Source organism: Lynx canadensis, chromosome A2, assembly GCF_007474595.2.
Source record: "Lynx canadensis isolate LIC74 chromosome A2, mLynCan4.pri.v2, whole genome shotgun sequence".
In the NCBI taxonomy this organism is placed as follows: domain Eukaryota; kingdom Metazoa; phylum Chordata; class Mammalia; order Carnivora; family Felidae; genus Lynx; species Lynx canadensis.
In genome coordinates, this window is record NC_044304.2 from 121573492 (window position 1) to 121599200 (window position 25709).

General features: G+C 41.8%; 1 protein-coding gene across 1 annotated transcript in view; it reads left to right on the forward strand.

The window, feature by feature from the left end:
• GARS1 (glycyl-tRNA synthetase 1) overlaps positions 1–17882 on the forward strand; it is a 45738-nt gene extending 27856 nt beyond the window's left edge. Inside the window, exons 11-17 of the mRNA XM_030308183.1 lie at positions 4030–4137; positions 4968–5113; positions 9745–9830; positions 11633–11742; positions 15020–15113; positions 15794–15984; positions 17583–17882. Coding sequence (XP_030164043.1) covers positions 4030–4137; positions 4968–5113; positions 9745–9830; positions 11633–11742; positions 15020–15113; positions 15794–15984; positions 17583–17708 — 861 coding nt within the window. The 3' untranslated portion in view covers positions 17709–17882. The remainder of the gene's footprint in view (positions 1–4029; positions 4138–4967; positions 5114–9744; positions 9831–11632; positions 11743–15019; positions 15114–15793; positions 15985–17582) is intronic.
• The last annotated feature ends 7827 nt before the right edge of the window (positions 17883–25709 follow it).

Consider the following 25709-nt stretch of genomic DNA (forward strand, 5'->3'; position numbering starts at 1 on the left):
GTGGCCAGTATTTTTGGTAATATCCCTGGGTGCGCCTAAGATGGGGTGGCCTCCTTCCTGACAAGGACCGCAGAAAGTGTTGGGAATGGTGGTAGGGCCTAGTAAAGAAAAACATGGTGCTCTTTGTTTAGAGAGCTATTTGGTAGGTTTTGGCAATAGACAAGTAGATTATGATCTCTTGTTTAGGAACTACCTTTCTTCAAATTCTGTGTATTTAACGGTTATTCAGAGAAGACCTCCAGGTTACTGCTTCACTGTACCACCCCATCCCCACCTCCCAAACATGAACATTCGTACTGGAGCTTAGAAGTGACAAACATTTGGGCATAGGAGGGGCGCCTGGCTGTCTCTGTCAGAAGAGCATGTGACTCTTGACCTCTGGGTCATAAGTTGGAGTCCCACATTGGACGTAGACATTACTAAAAATAAACGTTTAAAAAAAAAAGTCATTTGGATATAGGTGATGCTTTCTGCTCTGGTGGCAGTGAGAACAAGGTGGCATCCAGAACAAGGAGGTGGAGAGCCTTCTGGCATTTCCCTTATTTGGTGCTAGAGAGGCGTCTCAGTGACTTTTGACAGTCATTGGTTCCCATATGCCCTTCGCTCTTTACTTTTCAAAATGACTTTCTTTTAATAGGTTCATTTTTAAGAATTAAAAATAAAAACGAGTCATTTCAAGATGACTCATTTTTGTAAAACGAAAAACAAAAAGTAATTCTAAAGAATATTATGTAGAAAGCGAAACTTCCAGTTGTATATATCTCCCCAGAAGTGGTTCACGTCTCTTCTAGATCAGGGATCAGCAAGCATTTTCTATGGTAAATGTAAAAATATTTTAGGCTTTGTGGATTTCTGTTGCGTATCTTCTTTGCTGTTGTTTCTTTTATTCTTTTTTTTTTTTTTTAATGTTTATTTATTTTTGAGAGAGAGAAACAGAGCACGAGCAGGGGAGGGGCAGATGAGGGGGAGAGACACAGAATCAGAAGCAGGCTCCAGGATCCGAGCTGTCAGCACAAAGCCCAATGCGGGGCTCGAACTTTTGAGCCGTGAGATCATCATTTGAGCCAAAGTTGGACACTTTGGCTGAGCCACCCGACTGAGCCACCCAGGCGCCCCTTATTCTTTTTTTAATAACCTTAAAAAATGTAAAAACCATTCTTAGCCCCATAGGTCTTTCCAGCCACTGTTTTAGATGACTTTACATGCATTGCAAACATACACGCATGTATATATGTATAATGGTATACAAATACCTATAGTGGCTGTCACCGATGTTTTAAAATATTCTTTTTCTTCTGTGAATTTAGGAAAGAATTTCTGTAATCTGTTAAGATTTTCTTATTACATTCTTTTCCTCGTAGGTTTGCATGACAGACGTATGCCAAAATGATAGTAGTCATTATTTTTGGATTATAGGTGAATGCTCACTTCTTTACATGTTTTAGATTTTCTGGAATTTCTTATTTACAGATCAAACCAACAAAATATTTCCTGTTTTGTGTGAGAGAAGATTATTTCTTTTCTCTTTAAGTTCCCTTTCTTAATTTGCCCTGACTCTAATTTCACTAAAGCAGATACAGATTCTTGTCTTGCAGTCTCAATTTAAATTCTGGATGTGGCCTGGATTACATTTTATTTATTCCATTTGTTTATTCATTTGACATGTATATTTGGCAAGGGCCGTGTACATTTCTAAGTGCTTCATATGTATTATTTTATGTAATCCTCCTCATAGGTTCTATTTCTGAGGAGGCTGAAGCACTGAGAAGTAATATGCTTGAGCCACACAGGTAGTGAGTGGTAGAGCTGGGACACGAACCAGGGCGGTCTCACTCAGGCCCATGCTCTTAACCATTGTGCCGCATTGCTTTAATAAAGCCTGCTACTTCATGCTCCTCCTTTTCCGAGGGCCCCTGCGAGCCGTGGCCAAGCCGTCAAGTATTGGGAATGAGAAAATGCGGGCTTCAGTCCGGGAGAGGTGACGAACAGCATGGTGACTGTGGTTAATAACGCTGTTTTATATATTTGAAAGTTGCTGAGAGAATAAATCCTACAAGTTCTGTAAGCATGTCTGGTGCCGGATGTTAACTGGACTTCCTGGGCACTCAGTTTGCAGTATGTATGAGTACTGAATCAATACATTGCACACCTGAAACTAACACAATGCTGCATGTCCATTGTACCTCAATTTTTTTTTTACAAATAAAGAAAATATTTTAAAAAAGGGTATGTGGGCTCAGCATTGAGATTAGGCTGCAACATTTTATGGAAGGTCATTGGAAAGCTAAACAAAACCAGAAGCCTAAAAGTACCAGGCACTTCTCAGGGGAGGGGAGAACTCCTTTAAAGATTTTTTTTATTGTTTTAAGTCCTCACAGTAGTGATTTTATTAAATTAGCTGCTTTATAAAATGTCATAGTTGTTAACAGTTTACCAAACTGTAGTGACCTGGTGCAATTTGCTGAGCATGTTGTAGAAAGGAAAGGAAATACCAAAACCCTATTCAAGTTGATCCACTGCAGCCTAGAACAAAGGAGAGTTGTTTCTCCCTCACTTAAATCAGGGAAATGAAACAGGTAAAGAGCTTCCCTGCCCATCTGAAGCCTCTGTCAGTACAACAGTCCGCTCAGTAGAAACTAGATGGTCTATGCATTCAAGAAAAGACTTTAACAGTTTATTTTTATGTACTTCATATTTTATTTTTTTCAATTAAAAAAAAAAAAAGTTGCTGAGACCTCTAATGCTTCACCCTTTTCTTCTCCTTCCTCAGAGGTAAGCACTAGCCCAGAATTGTTGCTTGCCATCCTCAGACATGTTTTTGTAATTTTACCTTTTAGTGTGTAAATATGTTGACATCTTCCGTGAATGTCAGATGATCAAGTTACGTGCTTTTAGGCTTCGTTTTTTCTCTTTAATTCCTGTTTTGTTGTTGTGGTTATGTATTGGGGCTTCTGAGCTTACGAGGTTTATATTTGCCCTCTTTAGTCCACACACCCCGTGTGGTAACATGTGCTTGGAAAGCTTATGGTTGCGATGGTTGCATTTTTCCATTCTCTTTGGATCAAAGGCCAAAAACTACATACGAGAAGGACTAACTAGGTATCTACTAAAATAAGCCTTTTACTTCTTTAGATCTGACTCAAATAACAGGTTATTAAGGGTCTTTGAAAACAATGTAGATTGTGCTTTTGAAAAGTATCATAGAGGGGCGCCTGGGTGGCGCAGTCGGTTAAGCGTCCGACTTCAGCCAGGTCACGATCTCGCGGTCCGTGAGTTCAAGCCCCGCGTCGGGCTCTGGGCTGATGGCTCAGAGCCTGAAGCCTGTTTCCGATTCTGTGTCTCCCTCTCTCTCTGCCCCCTCCCCCGTTCATGCTCTGTCTCTCGCTGTCCCAAAAAAAATAAATAAACGTTGAAAAAAAAAAAAAAGAAAAGTATCATAGATATTAACAGGAAATGACCCTGACATCTCTGTGGTGGTAATGCTGGGAAGTTTTAGTCTATGACTTAAATGTTACCTGCTCTTTACCGAGATTTCTTTTGTTGGGTAGGAAACTGAATTGAACATTAATGCCCACGCTCATGGCCAGCCGAGGTGTGTGTTTAGCACAGCCACATGATGCCAAGCTGTGACAGCAAGTGGACACTTCATCCTCAGAGAGTAGTGGTTTTTGCCAGATTCGTTTGGAATCACGGTCACAAATTTGAAACACATCTACTGGTTTTGTCTAAGTTCACATTTTATTTCCATAAATAAATCCTAGAATATATTAGTTTACCCCACATTCACAATATGGCAAAATAAATCTGTCCAAAAAACAAGACAGTTTTGCGTATATGTGTGAATTATATTTTATAGGGTCGTTAGCTGCCTGATATATAAAACTATTCCCATTCCAAATATTTATAAAAGTTGAATGAAGATGCTATAATTGAATTATCTTTGGGTATGTGAAAGAGTTATAATATGCATGCATCTGTGAATGAGCTCAGCGTAAGTAATAAGTGTTTTTATCTGTTATGTCTTCTTAGGGCTGGATTGAGATTGTCGGATGTGCTGATCGTTCCTGTTATGACCTTTCTTGTCATGCTCGAGCCACCAAAGTCCCACTTGTAGCTGAGAAACCTCTGAAAGAGCCTATATCCTTTCTGGTCACTTTAACAACTCTGGACTCAAGTGTAAACATCCTGAAAATGGCTAAGTCCATTTCTGTACACTCTATGGATAAACTGACATGTTTTGGATGTTGTGGCAACACTTATTTAAACCTATTCTACCCTTGTCATTGCTTCTTTCCTGTTCTCATTTTTCTAATCCGACACACCCATCCGATGTTTGGTCTTTAAAAGAAGCATATTCAGAAAAATGCTCTGAACATCTTTCACAGTATTGGCCAGTTTTTGTCAGCTGTTTCCAAAATGCATTTCCCCACACCTGCACCCACCTACATGCTCTTTAAATAAAGGGCACCTGGTGAGTACTACTTCTATTAAAAGATGAGTGCCATTTAATGGTAGGTGAAATAATAATTTAGTTCACTTGATCTGTAAATCCGTAAAGTAGAACTTTCCATTCTTTACCAGGCAGTGAGTTTATGAGCTTACCTCAGGGCTAGGCCAGTGACAGGAAATAGATCCTGTTGTGTTTGAAACATTTCAGAAGTCCGTTAAATGGTTAGCAGAGGTTATTATGCTGTGTATCAGGGTGTGTTGCTGATTAGATAATATCCCTTTCATGTCACTATAACTTTGTAAAAATCTCTGTTGACAGCGTTTACCTGTTTTGAGTGAGGATTTGTCTGAATGATTTTGAGGGTAGTTATTTCATTTTGCATTTGACGTCAGTATAAACAGTGTCTAGGATGCCAATAGAGAACTGGTCGTTGTTTTATGTCGACGATGGATTGTTCTCAAGATCATTCCCATAGTATGGCAGTTCTGTGTTTTTGGATTCCTTGACTACTTCATACAAAACAGTCAATGTTGTTCAGTTTGAACCCAATAAGGGAGCCATTGGGAAGGCATATAAGAAGGATGCAAAGCTGGTGCTGGAATACCTTACCATTTGTGAGGAGTGCTACATTACAGAGATGGAAAAACTACTGAATGAGAAAGGGTAAGATTTAAGATGTGTACTTTTTTTTTTTTTTAATTGGGGAGAGAGAGAGAGAGTGTATGCGTGGGCAGAGGAAGAGAGAGAGAATCTTAATCAGGCTCCATGCTGAGTGTGGAACCCAGTGTGGGGCCCAGTCCCATGACTGGTATCGTGACCTGAGCCAAAATCAAGAACTGACTGAGCTACCCCAGGCGTCCCTAAGATGTGTACTTTTATCTGCTTCAGTTAGAGATGTTCTCTCTGCAGGTTCTGAAAGGGTGAGATCAGTTTCTTTAGAAATTTTTTGCAGGTAAGTATTATCTCTTGGCTATATTTATAGAACTGTCATTCCTGAGATTTTGGCATTATAGCCTGGAAATAGATTTGAAATGAACTATAAAGATCTTTTTTCCCCCAATAACTTTCTTAGAGGAGGAGACTTGTCCAAGGAAGTGACTGAGGAATAATTAGAAATGACATATGCCTCTCAGTCATTGCTCTTTTTTTGAGCTTTGGAGTGGTCTCTGTAATTGTTTTAAGCATGAATATAAAAACAGTAGAGACAGATCTATAAAGGAATATGACAAAATCCAGCACTAAACGATATAAAATGTACCATGTTTGACAAACAATAAAAAAATTTGTAAGCACATGAAAAAGCATGAAAACATAGCCCATATTGAGGAGGTCAGTCAAAAGAAACACCTAGAAGTGACAAACATGATGAATAAATACATAAGGATGTTAAAACAGTAATAAATATGCTTCATATGCTCACAGATGTAAGGGAAAACATGAACATCTGAGGTGAGAAATGGAAATATATATATAAAAAGAGACAGTGGACATCTAGAGGCAGTTTTGCAAATGAAAATTCACTAAATGGGATTAACAGTAGATTAAACATTGCAGAAGGAAGATCATTGAACTCAAAGACATAGCAATAGAAACTACCCGAAAAGAAGCTATAGAAAAAAAGAAAGACTGGGGACAAAATGTCCTTTGGATTAATATGAGGCTAACATATCTGTAATTGGGAGTCCCAGAGACGGTATACAGAGAAAATAGCTGAAGATACATACAGTTGCTCAGAAATTTCCAAATTTGTTACAAACAGAAAACCCAGATTTAAAAAGTTCAAACTCAAGCAAAATAAACACAAAACCACATGAAGGTACATTAGAATCAAATTGCTGAAAACCAGTCATGAAGAGAAATGTCCTTAAAGTAGCCAGGGGAACAAAGGCTCATTACATTAAAAGGAGCAAAGATAAGAATGCAAACCACAGCACAATAGAATAAAATCTTTTTTTTTTTTTTTTTAACATTTTTTTATTTATTTTTGGGACAGAGAGAGACAGAGCATGAACGGGGGAGGGGCAGAGAGAGAGGGAGACACAGAATCGGAAACAGGCTCCAGGCTCTGAGCCATCAGCCCAGAGCCCGACGCGGGGCTCGAACTCACAGACCGCGAGATCGTGACCTGGCTGAAGTCGGACGCTTAACCGACTGCGCCACCCAGGCGCCCCGAATAAAATCTTTTAAGGTGCTTAACAACCAAAAATCCTCTGCCAAGCAAAATACTTTCTTACAAACAAAAGCTGAGAGAATACATTGCCAGCAGACCTATACTAGGTGAAGTGTTAGAGGAAGCTCTTCAGGCAGAAGTGTGGAAATTAGCTACCAAAGAAATAAAGAGCTCTAGAAACAACAATTCACAATATGGGTAAGATAAAGGACATTTTATTTAATTTCTTTAAAAGATAATGTGCTGTTTAAAGCAAAAACAATAACAATGTATTGTGAAATTTACAACATATAGAAGTAAAATGTGTGCCGTCAGTAACTCAAAGGATGAGAGCAAAGAATTGAGAATATACTGTTGTAAGGTGCATATGTTATATGTGAAGTGGCATAATACTATTTGAGAGTAGACTATGATAAGTTTGAAAAAATACATATGGTGAACTCTAGAGCAATTACCTGGAAAAATACAAAAACCAAAGGAATGTAACTAATAAACCAATAAGGGAGATAAAATAGAATAATAAAAAATACTCCAGAAGAAGACAAGAGGAGAAAAACAAAGAAAAGATGGGACAAATAGAAAGTAACTCATGAGATGGTAGCTTCAAATTCAGCAATATCAGTAATTATATTAAATGTAAGTGTTATCTAAATTAAATTAAGTGTTAAATTAATTAAATTAAGTGTTATCTAAACACTTGAATTAATAGCCATCAATTGTCAGACTAGCTAAAGAAATCAAGACCCAATTAAGTGCTATTTACAGGAAATTTGCTGTGATTATAATACACAAATAGGCTTAAAAGTAAAAGAATAAAAAATATTTCCCATACAAACATTAATCATTAAGTTAGAAGTGGCTGAGTTAACATCAAAGTCAATTCAGAACAAGGGAAGTTAGTACGGAAAGAGTTACATTTCATAATGTTAAAGGGATCAGTTCATCAAGAAGGCATATTCTAACTGTATACAACTAAAAACAACCTCAAAATATGTAAAACAAACCTGACAGAACTAGAAGGAAAAATAGACAAATCCACAATTATAGTCAAAGTTTTCTATTCCCTTCTCTCAATATTTGGTAGAGTAAGCAGACAAAACAAAAATCGGAGTTTAAAACAAAACAAAAACAATAGGAGTTTAAAGGTATAAACACTTAATCAACTTAATTGCAATTTATAGAATACTTAATAACCAAAGAATACAGGTTTAAAAAAATTTTTTTTTATTGAGGGGTGCAGAGAATGAAAGGGACCGAGGATCTGAAGCAGGCTCTGTGCTGACAGCAGACAGCCCGATGCAGGGCTTGAACTCATGAACCATGAGATCATGACCTTAAGTCAGACGCTTGACCGACCAAGCCACCCAGGCACCCAAGAGTACAGTTTTTTAAGTGCACTTGAAAAATCTTTTACATTTTTTTTGTACAGCCCTCCAACTAAGAGTGAGTTTTGCATTTTCAAGGAGTTACTTAAAAAAAAAAACGAGTACGAGAGATTGCATATGGCCTGCAAACCCTGATATATTTCATACTTGACCCTAGACAATAGGCTAAGTGAAAGAAATCTGACACAAATATGCAAAACCCTGGGAAAGGTGAAACTAGTATATAGTGATAGAAAGCATGTCACTTGCTGATTGTTGTGGAGGGGATTGAAATGGAGCCTTAGGGTGATTGATGGTGGTTGCACGTGTACATACATTTAGTCAAAAGAACTATCATACAGGGCACCTGGGTGGCCTGGTTGGTTAAGCGTCTGACTGGATTTTGGCTCAGGTCATGATCGTACGATTCATGAGTTCGAGCCCCACATCCGGCTCCACGCTGACAGCACAGAGCCTGCCTGGGATTCTGTCTCTTCCTCTCTCTCTTTGCACCTTCCTTGCTTGTGCTCTCTCTCTCTTTCAAAATAAATAAACTTAAAAAAAAAAAAAACTGTCGTAAGATGAATGCTTATAACAAGTTGAAGATATGATCGTCCATTTCAGTAGGAAAATTTTAAAACATTCTGGTCTCCCAGAATTAACATTGCTTATGCTAAAACAACATCAAATCCCATTAAAGTGGACAAGTTAGAGCACTAGTTAGATACCATTATTTGTCACAAACATGACCACTTCCTTTATTAATTATTCTTACGTAATGGGTATCTTTTTGCTAATTTCAGCTTTTTTATAACTGTTACCTACTCTACACTTAGACTGTACTCACAGAGAGAATATATGATAATGTTTATGTAATGGAATTTTAGTGCACTTAACAAACTTCAGACAAAATGGTAAAAATGAAGGAAATCAGTGAAAACCACTCAAAAAATGCATGAGATTATCAGTGCTACAGACTAGCAAAAACACAGTGCAACATGTGCCAAGTATACAGCTCCAAAGACAACCACACGAGGGCTCTCTTTTCCTGGCACCGAGCTGCTTGTGAGCCAAGATGAATCCAGACCAGTTATAATGTGAGAAATACCTCCTAAGCGGAAATATAGGTACTGCAATGAAGTGCTTTGTAAAGGTAAATTGTTATAACCTGAAATGGAACGGGCAGATCTCAGGACCTGAACACAATGCCAGTCAGTGATTTTTGGAGGGATATCAGACAGAATCATTAAACTTCTTGAAGCTGATCTTCACCAACAGAAGTGTCAAAGTTTATTTTGGAATAGTGTGGAGGTTTTAAAATTACTTCCTATTAGATGACAACCTTGTCACTTTTACATTAGTTGGAACAATAATGAGAACAGTGGTCTTTTTGCTAGCAGGCCTGTTTCTGACAAATTCATTGTAATTATTCTAAAACTGAATTTAAAAAAAAATTGGTTTGGGCTTTATTTTCATCTCAAAACAAAAGGAATTAGTCATTGGGTCACTTGTGGAATTTTATAAGACAAGTCATATTTTTGGGTGCTTCCTACAATATTATTTGGTGCCATTGTTAATATAATACTTAGTTTGGTATTCCTTATGAAATATTTTAAATTTGGCTTTACCTATTTTACCTGGAGAGTTGACCAAGCTGTATTACACTTAAAATGAAAACAGTAAAGCAGTTGGTAAAACTCCTTTAAATTAAGGCATAAGGATGCATGATTTCACTAATGCAAGATGTGTTTTGTTTGTAGGGAATTCACTATTGAAACTGAGGGGAAAACATTTCAGTTAACAAAAGACATGGTCAACGTGAAGAGATTCCAGAAAACACTACATGGTAAATTTCTTAAAATAATTAAACACGGAGTGCCTGGGTGGCGTAGTTAGTTAAGCATCCGACTCTTGTTGGCTCAGGTCATGATCTCAGGGTTCGTCAGTTCCAGTCCCATGTTGGGCTCTTCTGTCAGATTCTCTCTCTGCCCCTTCCCCCCATTTCACGAGCATTCTCTCTCTCTCTCTCTCTCTCTCTCAAAATAAATAAATAAATAAAATAAACTTAAAATCATCACAATCCTTGAAGTTTTTTTTTTCTTTAAGTTTTATGACATAACCATTTTACAGAAAATTTGAAGAGGAAAAATAGATCTTTAATGCCACAACCCTAAATCTGATGAATATGTTTAAGGCATTATCTTTTGCCTTTTTAAAAAATTTGTGTCAATATTGAAAAATAGTTTATAATGCCACCTTTATATTTCCTATGGCCTGAGATGCATATGAAGAATATCTCTTTGATGAAAACCATCTTTTTTTTTTTTTTTTTCCTTCATTTTAAGTAAAAGTCCTTTTGTTTCTTAAGCAAAGGAGAGAACTCACCCCTCCTGTCTTTTGTGGCAAAATTAATCTGTTAAAAGTCATTTAGGTTAATGATCTTTCCTGCTTCTTTAAAAGACAAGGAGATGATTATTTTTATAGAACAAATTATATGAATTGGGATAGGAGTGTTTTGGAGAATATACAAAGGATGCTTATGGTTAATTGTGGCTGAGTAGAAGTTTCTGGAAACTGAGAGTATTAGGTGGGTGTTTGAGAAGGGACCGCTAATGGAGAGAGTAGGCCTACTTTTCCATTTGTGTTTGGCCTGCTCTATAGCCAGGCTTCCGTGAGCTGTAAAAGCAGTCTGAGCAGTGATGGGAGTAAGCAGGGGATACTTCTTGCTTTGGGGCTTTTTAGCCACCACTCTGGCGACCAGTTCAGAACTGCACTTTACTGTTGCTTGGATGACCCAGAAGGATGGGCAGAAAATACCTTGGTCATATTTCTACCATGTTACTCTTTATCACAGACAAAAGAAACAGCCTCCCTTTTCCTCCACATATGTGAATTTTTGGTTCTACTTATCTCCTTTCCCTTGAAACAAATTCTCTAAGGTTAAGCTCAGTTACCTTAGACCCAGTGCTTAGCAGTGTTTTCTTTGTGAGTAGTAAGTAATGAATACATTTCCTATGTGTACCATGGGTATAGCCTCACCCATGTGGGGCCTCTGGTAAATGTCTTTGATTGAGAACAGATGCCTGCGCAAACTTCTCTGAAGGCCTCTTGACCCCAGAACCTTGGAAGTACAATGGCAGTAACTTGGCTTTCTTAAAGAGTTCTCATCAAGATAGCAAGATAAAAACACAAAAGCATGTGATACTTGTTGTGTGTAGGAATTGTTTTTGTTAGTTTTGTCAGCTGTGGTGGTAGATCTTTGGTTCTAGCAAAGTCTTATAAAAGCTCGAGAGTTTTAATGTTTTCTGCAAGGCAAGGCAGATGATGGAGTAGCTGCTGTTGATCGTAGCTTACCAACTGTGGTATACTGTGGAAGGAATACTCTGGTACCTTGTGTCATTTTTATTGCCATATAAACAACTAAATTTGGTGAAAAACTTTTTCACTCCACTTTCACTCTTTAAAGGCATCATGTTTCCTATCAGCAAATAGTTTTAAGGAATGTTCTGCTTTTGTTCTGATGTACGGGAGCAGTCAAATCCATCCAGAATAGATATTTTTAGTGCTAATAAGACTTGTTTAGAGAGGAGCTGCAATGCATTACGCAGGGTTTGAGAGAATGTTACTGGATTTCTATCTCGTTTGCAGTGGAAGAAGTTGTTCCGAATGTAATCGAACCCTCCTTTGGCCTGGGCAGGATCATGTATACGGTATTTGAACATACATTCCATGTACGTGAGGGAGATGAACAGAGAACGGTAAGTTGTCTTGTACAGTACACTATTCTCTTACAGTGTCAGAGAATGTAATTTCCTGTAGTACATTATTAAGAAGACTCTGGATGATTGATTGATTAATTACTAAATGTTTTAGTGATGTTAACATTCCTCTTTGCTTAACTCTTTTTTTTTTTTTTAAATGTTTTATTTATTTTTGAGACAGAGAGAGACAGAGCATGAACGGGGGAGGGTTAGAGAGAGAGGGAGACACAGAATCTGAAACAGGCTCCGGGCTCCGAGCTGTCAGCATAGAGCCCGCCGCAGGGCTTGAACTCACAAACCGCGAGATCATGACCTGAGCCGAAGTCGGTCGCTCAACCGACTGAGCCACCCAGGCGCCCCTGCTTAACTCTTTACAAAGCAAAAAACTTTCTTATGTAGCTCACTTGAGCTTTAGGATGTGCAGGTTATTCTAGATGCCATTGTGTTAGTTGCCTGGTGCTCTTTATTCTGAGACAGAACATATTACTTTGGGGGAACTATCTGTGTTGCATCAATGGAAGATACTGGTACATGTTTTCAGAAAATTGGGAAGAAGGGGACGGCTCAGAGAATTTAGCCAAGCCACTTAACTGTATCTGTGCACTAAGTGTTAAAGGGAACTTTCTCAAACAGCGTAAAATTGGGGGATTTGGGGGGTAAAGGTTCTCCTCCAGAGATACTGATTCACAGATCTGAGACCTAGGGATCTGTATTTTTTTTTTATAAGAACCCCAAGTGATTCTAGTGTGGGAGATTGACAGGTAGTAAATTGGGCAGTAATGTCCGCGGTACAGCCCTCCTAGCATTCAAGCTCTGCTAAGGATAAATGTTTCTAAGAAGTCTTCATTAACTCCCACAAGCTTTCTTTTGACCCTGATGCTTCTGAATCACTGCTCCATGCCTTCCACTTTATCTCTTCATTCTGCCTCCCTTCACCTTTCTTACCTCGCTACCGCCTGCAGAAATTACACTCCTTTAATTTATAGGCACAGATTTCCAGGAAATCAATCAGAAGACTGGCTAGAGTGGAGAGACCGTGTGTATCAAATTAACTGAATGAAACAGTCTTACCTGCATGGCCATTCTGCAGCTGAGTGTACGTGACGTTAGACGTCAACTCTCTAGTTCTTTTTAGGACATTTAACCTTGAAGAATAGACTGATAAGTTCTTGGTGCCAGTATTTTTAAAAGTCTGATATACTCTTGGTAATAAGGCAGCTAATAAACTTACTATTTTGTTCTCTGCCCTCATTGCGTCTTCATTTCCTGACATTTGAGGAACAGCTTTTCATTCATTCAACAGAACCTAGTCTAGACACCAGACATGTAAATATAAGGCACCGTTATTCTTGAGGCATGGCAGCATACGGAAAGTGTTCTTTTTAGATATCAAGTTTGCTGCAAGCCTTTTCTGTTTATTTTTCTAATAAAAGGATTAAAAAGATCTTTTAGCTGTTCCTTTGAATATAACAATACGGATATAAGTAGGATTTTAGTAGAAATTTCATAAGGGCTAAGCAAGAATAAATTAGTGACATGTTTTATGAATGGCATAGAGAGTACCCTCATGAAGAGAAATTTCAGTAGGTTCTGGGAAGCCAAAAATGTTTCTAAACTATTACATAGTCCCTTAATCAGTTTTCCTACAAGTTTGGTATAAAAACATTGCCAGTGAGATTTAAAAAATTATTTTTCTATAAAGGCAGGTCCTCGCTTCTCTCTCACATTAAATAGAATTATCACAAGATAGAGGAGAGGAGGGGTGCCTGGGTGGCTCAGTGGTTAAGCATCCGACTCTTGATTTTGGCCCAAGTCATGATCTCACGGTCGTGAGAGCGAGCCCCACATCAGGCTTCACACTGAGCTCGGAGCCTGCTTGGGATTCTCTCTCTCCCTCTCTTTCTCTGCCCCTCCTTTGCTCTATCTCTCTCTCTCTCAAAATAAATCAATAAACATTAAAAAGAGAGAGAGAGATTGAGAAGAGGGGCACCCGGGTGGCTCAGTTGGTTAAACATCTGACTTCAGCTTAGGTCATGATCTCACAGTTTGTGAGTTCTAGCCCTGTTTCTCTCTCTCTTCCTCTCTCTCTCTCTCTCTGCCTTTCGTGTGAGTCTCTCTCTACTCCTCTCTCTGCTCCTCAATCACTTCTGCCCTCTCTCTCTTTCAGAAAAAAAAAAAAAAGAAGAGGAATGCGAATGTTGTAGGATTTGGGCAGCCATGGAGTCAAGGGTTTACTTACAGCGGGATAGTCACAGTTGCTTAGCATTTAAATAGGCTTTTGAGGGACTTAGCTGGAACCCATGTCATTTATTTTTGTGGAACCTATTCATTCTGTGTTCCATATTCTTGCTTTGCCATGGACCTTTTATACAAATATTATTGAAAAACTGGTCAGCTCTTATTTCCAACTCAAAATGGTAGACTAGTTTGCCTTCCACAAAATTGCTTTGCTTTCTTTATTTCTGAGTAACTCTGAAGCCTATTTCAGGAGCAGTTTAGGAGGGTTGTACTTTTTGTTATAGGTATACAAAACATCTCTTTTTGTTTTATACTGTTTCTTTTGGATATACAGTTGTGAGGTAATTAAGCTTGTCTGTTTTACCTGGTCACTAAGACTCATAGATCCTTTGGCTATGCTGAATTTTTTAAAGGACAGAATTGGATCTTGTGTTTTGGCACTATTTACTATTTGATGATTTAGAGGGAAGTTCCACAGAAAGAAGTAAGGCTTTTATGTGGTACCAAAAAATAACCATCTTATATAGTAGCTTTCTGTTTTTTATTTTATTTTTTAATTTTGAGAGAGAGAGAGAGAGAGAGAGCATGCATGCACATGAGGGGAGGAGGGGCAGAGAGAGAGGGAGAGAGAATCTTCCAGCAGGCTCTGCACTGATGTGGGGCTTGAACTTAGGAACCGTGAGATCATGACCTGAGCCAAAATCCAGAGTCAGATGCTTAACCGACTGAGCCCCCCAGGCGCCCCTATGGTAGTTTTCTGAATGCTTCACGTCATTCAGCTTTTTAGAACAGACCTATGAAGTAAGCAGAGCAGATGGTCGATATGTGCTTTTTAGATGAAGAAACCAAGATCCAGAGCTCGCTAAGGCGGTTCGAATTCAGAGCTGCAAACCAGATCCTTCTGGTTCTATCTTGTGTTCTGTCTTTTGTCACACTGCTTTTCGTGTCATGTTTTCTGGTATTTTGATAATGAAGTTTGGACAGTAATTGTTTATAAACTAATGTATTTGGATGTTCTTCTTTTTAAACCATGTAGTTCTTCAGTTTCCCTGCTGTCGTAGCTCCATTCAAATGTTCGGTCCTGCCACTGAGCCAAAACCAGGAGTTCATGCCATTTGTCAAGGAATTATGTAAGCAAATCTAATCGGGTAATCTCCAGGAGAACACTGTCAAGTAGACTCAGTTTTAGGAAGTGTATCTTTTTTTCAGTAAAAATACGTGTCGAATAAAGAACACATCTAAGTGATTTTAGCCTCTGCTCTTACTTCTAAGAGATGTATGCTTGTTCAGGACGTTTTCTCCTAGCATTTGAGTTAGGGTGGGACCCAAGTGTCAGATTTGAAATATCCTTGCCTCTCTTCTTGACCTCAGTGCTGCTCCCTCCATCAGGGGCTCCTAGTGAGTGTTAACAACCCGAGGGGGTCTGCGTCCACTGGACCCACAGCACTGAAAGGGCTCCTCCTGGTGCTCTGGCGGTCCACTTATTTCAGAGTTGGGAAATGGGAAGAGTTCACTGAGTTGCTTGGGGTCGTACAAGTAGAGGTGGTGGAGTCTGGACGGGGCCCCCTGGCCTTGGCTTTTGATTGGATACTTGTTGCCCTGCAGCTGTATGAAATGCAGGTAGGACTGAGGGGTTGGGCTCCAGCAAGCCACGTAGGAAACTTTGGGGATTTTTCTTTCTTTTGCAACTGTTACTTATTGCTCTCTTGTCTCGGTTCCTTTTATAAGTTTCCTGAGCTTGTATGACGATATTTAGTTGATATTGGGACTTTCTCCATTTTTTACTTTTAATTTACTGTATTTTGGACAGCGGAAGCCCTGACCAGGAACGGCGTCTCTCACAAAGTAGACGACTCCTCTGGGTCTATTGGAAGACGTTATGCCAGGACTGATGAGATTGGTGTGGCTTTTGGCATCACCATCGACTTCGATACGGTGAACAAGACCCCTCACACGGCAACTCTGCGGGACCGAGACTCCATGCGGCAGATTAGAGCTGAGGTGGCTGGCGTTCTCTTTGGCTTTTTTTTTTTTTTTTTTTTTTTAAATTTTTTTAATGTTTACTTATTTTTGAGAGAGAAAGACACACAGAGTGTGAGTGGAGGAGGGGCAGAGAGGAAAGGAGGCACAGAATCTGAAGCAGTCTCCAGGCTCTGAGCTGTCAACCCAGAGCCCAATGCGGGTCTCAAACCCATGAACCGTGAGATCACGACTTGAGTTGAAGTCGGACACTTAACTGACTCAGCCACCCAAGCGCCCAGGCATTTTAATCTTAGAAATGTGTACTGGTGCCTTCTGATTTGAGCTGGATTTTGTTGTATTTATGCTCCCCCCCTGTTTTTTTTTCATTTGAATTTTAATCATAGGCTTATATCAGAGCACAGATTCACAAATCCCCTTGGTTTAATTATGAAAATACCCGTTAACAGTTATCTAATATTTTATAACCATTTGGCTCACTCTGGGCTCATTCTCCAGCAGTTTGCTTTTATGTAGTTGTTTGTTTATCTGAGCAAGAGAAGTATGATCCCAAGTGGTTGCTTCCATAGTTTTATTGGCAGGCTTGGGCGGGGGCTTAGACATTTTATCTTTATATCTCTTTTTAAATGTATACGTGTGCATGTCTAAACTTTTCCTGTTAATCTATTCAAAACAGCCAGTAATGGTTCAGTAATTTTACTTAATGAGAAGGGATGATGGGGATAATAGGAAAAGTATGAAAGGGGAAGGAAAGAACAGCCACTTTGACAGCTGCCTGACTCCTTTATTAATTTTTAGCAGAGGTTTTATTTAGAGTACGTATTGTGTGCTCAGCTTGCTGCAGAGAGTTAATTAGGGAAAACAAAAGTAAGAGACTGCTTTTTTCCACAGGAGTTTATAGTCTAAGTTGTAAGTCCTGCATTTCTGGTTTGTCTTTTTACAAAACCAGTTCTGGCTACTCTGGACCTACATTCCCATCTGATAGTGATTCTCAGAATGGGGTCCCTGGACCAGCAGCCTTCACATCACCTGGGATTTTGCCAAATAAGCAAAATCTTCACCCCAGACCCACTGAAACAGAAGGGTGGGCTGGGAGGTTGGAGATGGATAGAGGGTGGGCACGACTGTTCCAACGGTCTGGATGATTCTGATGCATGTTCAGTTTAGGAACTTCTGCCGTGTGGTAGCCAGTGTTTGGTTATGGCTGAAGAACAGCTGGCCCCCTTGGTTGGGGCTCTCCAGTTTGCCAGTCTCCGCTCATTCGTGTTCCTTGACGAGCTCCTCTTCTTAGGGTTAAATTTAACACCTGGAGTAGCTTCAGGTGACACAAATTTAGAATAATTAGGAAGGGCTCTGGGGGAGGATTGAGTTATCCAGGGGGAGCCGGTAGACATTCCGGGCTGGGAGGAAGAGCATGAACGCAGGCCCGGCAGAGAAGTCAGTATAGTTAAGGAGGCTTCCGTGAGAGTGACGAAAAACATTCTGTGGGGACCAGTTTGTAGAGGGACCTTGTCATTAGTTAGACACTGATTTGGCTCTCCTGAGTTCAGGGTGAATTTTCTTTCTGACAGTCTAATCAAGTCGGTTGATTCTTGGAATTCTCCTTCCTGTTACTGCAGGTCTCTGAACTGCCCAGTGTGGTCTGCGATCTGGCCAATGGCAGCATCACGTGGGCCGATGTGGAGGCCAGGTATCCTGTCTTTGAAGGGCAAGAGACTGGTAAAAAAGAAACAATCGAGGAATGACGACAGTTTTGGCGACTTCTGACCACTTGCCCTAATTGAAAAAAAAAAAAAAAAAAAAGCTCTTCTCATGTCCACTTGACAAACAGCATCGCATTTGCTCCCGGGGACTGCATTTTATCCTCAGTGGCTGCCTGACCTTACCCCACAATTAAAGTCGAAGGAATTCTGAACAAACTTGTAATCCATTTGCTCATGTGTCTGCACTTTCAGTAGAGCTGTTTTTCCCACCGTTGGGTAGACATGCTCATGCTTAATGTTAAACACAGTTGATACATGTTTTTCAATTAACGGCCATATTGGGGTAAAAGTTACATACCATAAAACGCACCAGTTTTAAGTGTCCAATTCAGTGACGTTTATTTAGTGTATTTTAGAACATCTCCATCACTTCAGAAAGAAGTTACATGTGCACTTAGCATCACAGTTCATTCCCAGCCCCAAGCAACCACTTGTCTACTTTCTGTCTCTCTAGATTTGCTGTTCCTACTCTTTCTCTTTTTCTGAGAAAGCGATGCATTGCGCTAGAGAGGCAGCATTCCCTAAGCAGCTGGAACAACGACGAGGAGAAGCCGAGGTGGGGAGGGGCGGCAGGGGCGGTGGGGGGAGGCACCTGCTGCTGTGGGCGTGCAGGGTGCCAACCATGATGCTCTGCGGACAGAAGATGACGCTCTGCTAGGTCTCCGGGAGGGAACACGTTGGCAGAAACCTGCTATTTTAAGGCGTGCTTGTACTTGGCTTCTCGTCGAACCCCTGATGCTCAAGGAGCCCCACCCCTCATGCCTGACTTGCCATTCTTCACCATCCCGGTGATGATTCCAGCTGGGTGGTTTGGGCTCAGCTTTTGAGGGACTTTACTCATGTTATGTCTTTGCATAGAACATTCAGAACACGTATATTTATTTGTCAGGAAGATATTCAAGGATGTGTGAATTTGAACAACTCTTCCCAGGGTTAGGACTTTGTCTAGTGTCTCAGCCGCCTCTCAGACAGTATAGGGCGGGGGCGGGGTGATCTCCAGAATGTTGCCTTGGCCTTGGGTGTGAAGAACAATTGAAGTAGTGGATCTCCACCACCCCTCTTCCCCCCCCCCCCCCCCGCCCCGGAGATTCATTTTTCTCTCCTCTCCGATGATGCCTACCACAGCACTGTGCGTAGTAGGTATTCAGTGAATAGACTTTGGATGAGTCTTGAATTTTTAAGCAAACCTCTTGGGAAGAAAGCCTTTTACTGAAGCTTATTTCTCTCCTGCCTGCTGCTTTCATTAAGCATCAAGGAACTAGATTTTGAATAAACTGAGTATCATTTTCTAGGGATTTCTTTCACCTCATACTCTTTTAATATAGTTCTTGACTTGGTGCATATTCTTTTTTAATTTTTTTTTTTTTTCAACGTTTATTTATTTTTGGGACAGAGAGAGACAGAGCATGAACGGGGGAGGCGCAGAGAGAGAGGGAGACACAGAATCGGAAACAGGCTCCAGGCTCCGAGCCCTCAGCCCAGAGCCCGACGCGGGGCTCGAACTCACGCACCGCGAGATCGTGACCTGGCTGAAGTCGGACGCTTAACCGACTGCGCCACCCAGGCGCCCCAACTTGGTGCATATTCTTACGTTGGGACTGGGGGTTGTCTTTCCTTTTTCTCACGGACTTCTTTTACAGCGAGTACCTCCATAGTCAAGTCGGTCATCACCACCTCAGACATTGTTACGAGCTCATTAATAGTAAAGATACATGTAATCCATAGTGGGATCTGCCTACTTTGGATCATAATGGGATTAGAAGTAAAGCTCTTTTCACTTTTCATTGGCAGATACATCTGTCATGAGTTCAGCTGCTGGATACTAATTCTGGGAGCCCTCCCTTTCTCTGTACCCGCTCCCCCCCCCCCCCCCACCCAGGGCAGTGCATGATTTCTCCTGAGAGAACACACGCGGTCCCTGAAGTGACTGATGACCTGAGTGGGGCCGGTGGGCCAGTGGCAGAGCTCGCTGGTTCTGTTTGTGCCATATATACTTGATTCTGAGCACAAGCAGAAGAGGCTCTTCACACATGAGAGTTTTGTGTGTGCACACGCATGTGACATACCCCTCTTCGGTTCCGGCTCAATGTGTATTTAAAGCCCGTTCTTTCCGGGTGGCTGTGCTGTGAGGCCTTTTCATTATATATTTATATGTATTGGACTGTGGGCTAGTTCGACAAATCTAGATCAATAGTACCGTCTCCCAGAGAAGTTACTCTTGCTCATCACTTTCTCCAAAAACAGTGATGGAGAAGAAGGGTCAGATTTGGACTGTTTTTCACGGAATGTACATAAGAATGCAGTAGTTTCTTTGAAACAGGTTGGATTTGAGGGCATTCAAATACAATGAGTTAAGTCCGGAGAAGTGGCCTGTGCCCGACTTCTGCAGGAGCCCAGAGCCTTAATACGGCTTAACAGCTCATGATAGTAAAATACGGAATACGGATGGATGTTCCGGAAAAGGAATTCATTGCCACGTCATAAAAATACAGAAATGATCTTACTAATTGGGTGAGATGGTGCTAGAGATGTCAAATGGCTTTCTGTGACAACAGCTTGGAAAATTATCTTGTTCAATAAATCACTTGAAATAGATTCATTTGGGCCCTTTAATATGTTTCCCTGAACCAGTATAAACTTAGGGGAATGGTACCAACTGTCTTAGCCGATGGAATCTATTCATGAGAGAACTGGATGCCCTGGAAGTAAATCCAGATTCTCTCTGGATACAGTTGCACTTAACCTTCTGTCACCAGGAAAAACGATTACTCTGTTATCTCTTGGTTGGGGCTACGATGGAGAGGTTTTGATAGCATTGCTCACATTAAAGAAACTTGCACACGCGTCTTTGCTGATAGTCTGTTTAACGGCAGCTTCTAATTTGGCATTGGGCCAACACCACGAAGAAATTTAGTTGATTCGGTAAGTGAACGGATGAATAATTTTGCTGTGCCTCAAAATTCACCTTATTGCCTCTTCAATAATTCTTGCTTATTGGGCTGCTTCTGAGCAGTAATTGTGTTAAAATCATGTGGATGGAATTAAGTTCTCTTCCGGAAATTGGGATACAATCTGGGAGCTTCGACAAGAATTGCTGGAGGGAAGCAGCCTGTGGCCCTGCCCTCTTGTGTTTGTGACATGCTGTTCTCCCAGCTGGATGGTGTATCTTCCTAGCCATGGTAAAAGGACATCTTTTTAAATCTGTTGCACCAATGAAAGGTGTTAGCCCCAGCTGCACATTAGAATCACAGGAGCTTTAAAAAAGAAAAATACCCATGTCTCTGTCCCCTTCAAACCAACTTAATAAGTTTCTCCAGGGTGGGGCCTACATACCAATATTATTTTGAAATCATCTTAGGGGAGCCACTGCTGTAACGTATGCTTCAGCTCAAGCCATAAAGAGCCTGAGAACTCCCGCCTCCAAACCTGGGAAGGTCTTCTGAATGAAGGGTTTCTTCTGACAATAGGGGTCAAGTCAACACCAAAGTTTCCAGAAAAGATGAGTTCCATGGGTGTTGTTTTTTTCCACTCCACTGAGGTGTCTCTAAATGTGCTGTCACAAACCCCGAGCATCTTGTGTTGGGGGCTGAACTCCCCCCTTCTGTCCCATTTGCCCGCCTGCTCTGATTCTGTCCAGAGACTTCTGTGAACTTGTAACAGGATTTCCAGAGGGAAAGGCACTTTTGTAGGGTACCTACCATGTGCCAGGCGGTGTTCAAAGAGGGTCCCTGTGTGTTCGGTCTTCTTATCCATATAATAATTTAAGTATTATTAATGTCCTTTCACATAAAAGGAAAAGAAAGCTAAACCTTTTCAGGCTCATTCAGCTAATTGAGGGCAGAACCAATTTTGAACCTAGTTCAACGTACGTGATCGTGTCACACCATGCTGCCACCTGGGTTTTGCTACTTTCTATCATGACTACAGATGAAGATCACTTGAGAAAGAGTGTCTTGAAGTGTCTAAGAAAATCTCGCCTTTAAAGAAATGTTTCAGGATATTCAACCTCAGTGAGGAAATCCACATGTTCTCCGACAGCAGCAGGAACACGGGGAGGCTCAAGAGGTAAATGCAGTCAAAATGGCTGATCTTGAGCTGAGAGCTCGATCAGGGTCTTAGAATCCTGGAGTTGGTTTTGTGGCTCACTGGATGGGCTTGCACGTCTGTGAGGGACAGGGCTTCTGGAGACGCCTACAAACTTTCCTTCCTGTCCCAGCCACTCTCCTAACTGCACCGGAGCCGTAGTCAGTCACTTATTACAACGTTTAAATAGTTTATTGCTCTCAGAACATGCTTACTTGCATATACCCTTGCCCTAGAACTCAAGACCTTTCCTTCCAGTGCCACACTTTGGAGTTGGCGAAAGATGCTTCCAGCCAGGTTAAGTCTATTCTATCATCGTGACTTACCTTAAGAGAACTGTCTGTAGGTCTTGCCTGGAGGAAGGTGTTGCTTACACTAGAGAAGAAGATGAGAGAAGGTGCGAGAAGACTATTCGTAGGCTCGCTGTGTGCTACAGAACTGCCATTTCCTGTGTCCGTGCACCTCACTTTCCGTCCTCAACCACTGACCGCTTAATGCCCTGGCTAGAGAATTTCTTCCCCATCTGTCCTTCCCTCCCTTCCTCTCCCTTCCCCCGACCCCCCCCCCTCCTCTCCCCACTCCTCTCCTTCCCCTTTCTTCTCTCTCTGATCTGGCACTTGCTCGTCTTCCTGCTTTTACCTCTTGTTTGCTGTTCAACATTAGCCCGTTTGGGGATATTTGCCCAAAAGAACATACGGTTTTTACTTGGCATCAGGAACTTCTTTCAGAACACTCCTGTTTGCCTCGATACCTGGATTTACCCAAACCATTTAGGTACCATTTGGGAAACTGTTTAAGATTGTTTTGCTTGGGTCAGGGCTCATGTCAGAACTGAGTCAGTGGCCCAGGCAGTTAGCAAGGGCACAAACCTGTGCACAGCTGTGTGACGCACAGTGCTGTGATGGGTGCTGAGGGAAGTATTATAAAAGGAACCATGAAGTAGGGCCCTTGTTTGGAGAGCAGAGAGGTCAGTTGTCGCTTGAGTCACTTGGTCCTTTTGCTGCTGTCCTCGGGGGTTATTTCCTTTTCTGAAAGCCGGTTGGGCAGAATGAGTCAGTTTTTACTTAGCCTGCTCGTGAGACAGCCGAATGTGTGTCTCTCCCTCCCCCTCACTCCTTGAAGTTTGCCATCAGAGCTGGTTGAGGGGAAAGTTCCTGTCCTGGGCCTGAATTCTCACCCCCACGTGGGAATCGGGCTCTCACCCTGCACACAGGTAGTGTTACCTTGGGCGGTTTGTATAATCTAAAGCTGACAAGCCTTCACCATTACAGATGCTTTTCATGTCCTCGTTTAAAAAAAAGGAAGCAGCCCTCCGCCAGCAGAGCTTTAGGTAGAGATGAACCTGTGTTGGGCCCGGTGGGGTGGCTGGCTCTTGTGTTTGGTGAAGAAGGCCAATGAGAGCCGTTTCTGGCTTGAGTTTTAAATCTAAGGCCCCTCCAAGCTGGCTAGAGAGGAGATCACAGAATGACAGCCAGAACTGGCTTGAGACGCATCCGTCCTCGTCATGTGCATTTGGATTTCACAGAGACAGGGGTCTGTTTAAATTGGCAAACGTCCATCTACCCTGAGGGAGCCCAGACTCTGTAATGGGTGTGTTCGGAGCAGGGACAATGTAGTCAAGATGAGCGTTTTGGAACCCCTCAGAGGGGATTGTGCTTCCTTTTGGTATTTACCCGGCCATCTATCATTGTGAACTCTCTTACCATGTGAACGCTGGACCCATTGCTCCTCCGAAAGGGCTTTCTTTTGAGAAGGTGAATTTATAAGGACCTTGCACCCAATGAGACAATTAGACAAGCGGGACCGGGTAGGGGGCAAGCGTGCTGTGGGTTTTCAGTTTCCCTGAGTGATCCCATGGAGCCACAGGCTTGCAGGATGTGGGTGGGTGGGGCTGTACTGGACACAGTGCATTCTAGTCCCGACCCTTCCAGAATCTAGCTGTGATGACCCTCTATGCCTCTGTTCCAAGCCACAGCCTGAGCCTGAACCTAACCGAAGCTTCATGAGCATGAGGCTGGGAAGAGAGAGCCCTTCCGGCTTTGGGAGCCAAAGCTGTCTGCTTCCTCTTGGTGCAGAACTGAGCCCATGTAGTGAAAGAGCAGACCTAGGCCGGCTGACTAGTGACTATGTCCCCGACATGGGCGCAGAAAGAAGTTCCCGCTCAAACCTCAGACCACGCATCCTCCCCTTGAGTAACTTATGTTTTTTAAGAAAGCAGGCTACCGATTGATGCATACTTCTGAAGTCTGAGGTGGGAGGAAGGGGAGTGTGAGAGGCGTGGAAAGTGTGAGTAGAAGAGGGAGGGCTTCTCTCAGGTAGGGGCCAGAGGCAGGAGCCCTGAACCCTGTCCAGGCTTAGAATGACCTGGGAGCATTTTAATAACTGACCCCTCCCCAAACCAATTAAATCAGAGTCTCTGGGGATGGTGTTTGGTGCTAGGTATTTATATAGCACAGCAAGGCTGACAGCCAATGGTTAATAGGTGACCAGTGAGAAACGTTCTGTATACACTGAGGCCAAATATGTTAACCTCAGACACAGTGGTTCTTAAACTTCAGGTGCATCAGAATCTCCTGGAAGACTTGTTCAAACACGGATTGCTGAGCCCCACCCCCAGAGTTTCTGATTCAATGGGTCTGTGACCACCAAGCCCAACGTTTGCATTTTTAACAAGTTCCAGGTGACGCTGATAATTGCTGATCTGGGACCACACTTTGGCAGCCAATCGGCTGAGGCCACGACCCTTCCCCAGCCAATCGGCTAAGGCCATGATCCCTATAAAACCTTTGTGCCTTTGAAACTCGCTCTCTCTCTCTTCGGTATCTCACCGCTGCTTTGGTGCAGGTAGGCGATTGAGCTCGAGCTAGGTTGAATAAAGGCTCTTTGCTTTTTGCATCGGACTCGGCTCCCTGGTGGTCTTTGGGGATCACGAATTCTGGGCATAACAGTAGAATTTTTCCAGACGGTATCTGCATTTGTTATGTCTTAAAACTCAATCACCAACAATGAACGCAAAAGCAGTTATGCTACCTAAAATAACTCAGGCTAATTAAAGCCTTTTTCTGGTCATCAAAACCCACTGTTCTACATCTGAGTGCAAGTTAATTGATAGATGAAACACAGCGAGATTGTGGGAAAGGAAAAAAACACTGACAAGCTTTAAAAAAAAATCCTTATTAGCATTCTTTTAAAGATCGAGACCTGGGGCTTCTGGGTGGCTCAGTCAGTTAAGCATCTGACTCTTGAGTTCAGCTCAGGTCACGATCTCACAGTTCGTGAGTTTGAGTCCTGCATCGGGCTCTGGGCTGATAGCACAGAGATTGCTTGGGATTCTCTGTCTCCCTCTCTCTCTCTCTGCACCTGTCCCTCTCATGCTCTCTCTCTCTCTTTAAAAAATAAATAAAAGTATATAAAATCGAGACCAGACTTTCCATTTTCTGAAAAGAATTCCTAAGTAGGCTTGTGAACCTGACCTCTCGGTTACTAACTGCTCTTCAATGCCAGTCCTGACTGCTTTCTCTTACATGCCTCTTCCAGGCCATCAACTCCATCCTTACTGGTATTCTGAATCTGACCACCACCATCTCCCCACTGGTTTAATGCAAGACTCTCATCTGCACTCTACCTCACAATCTATTTTCTTTTTTTAAAATTTTAATTATTTATTTTGAGAGAAACAGAGTGTGACTTGGGGGAGGGGCAGAGAGAGAGGGAGAATTCCAAGCAGGCTCTGTGAGGTCAGTGCACAGGGCTCGCACACACGAAGCCATGAGATCATGACCTGAGCCAAAATCAAGAGTTGGACACTTAACCGACTGAGCCGCCCAGGCGCCCCTTGCAGTGTATTTTCTACACAGCGGCTGAAGTGACCCCATTCATCCTAAAAGTTCAAATTCAGTG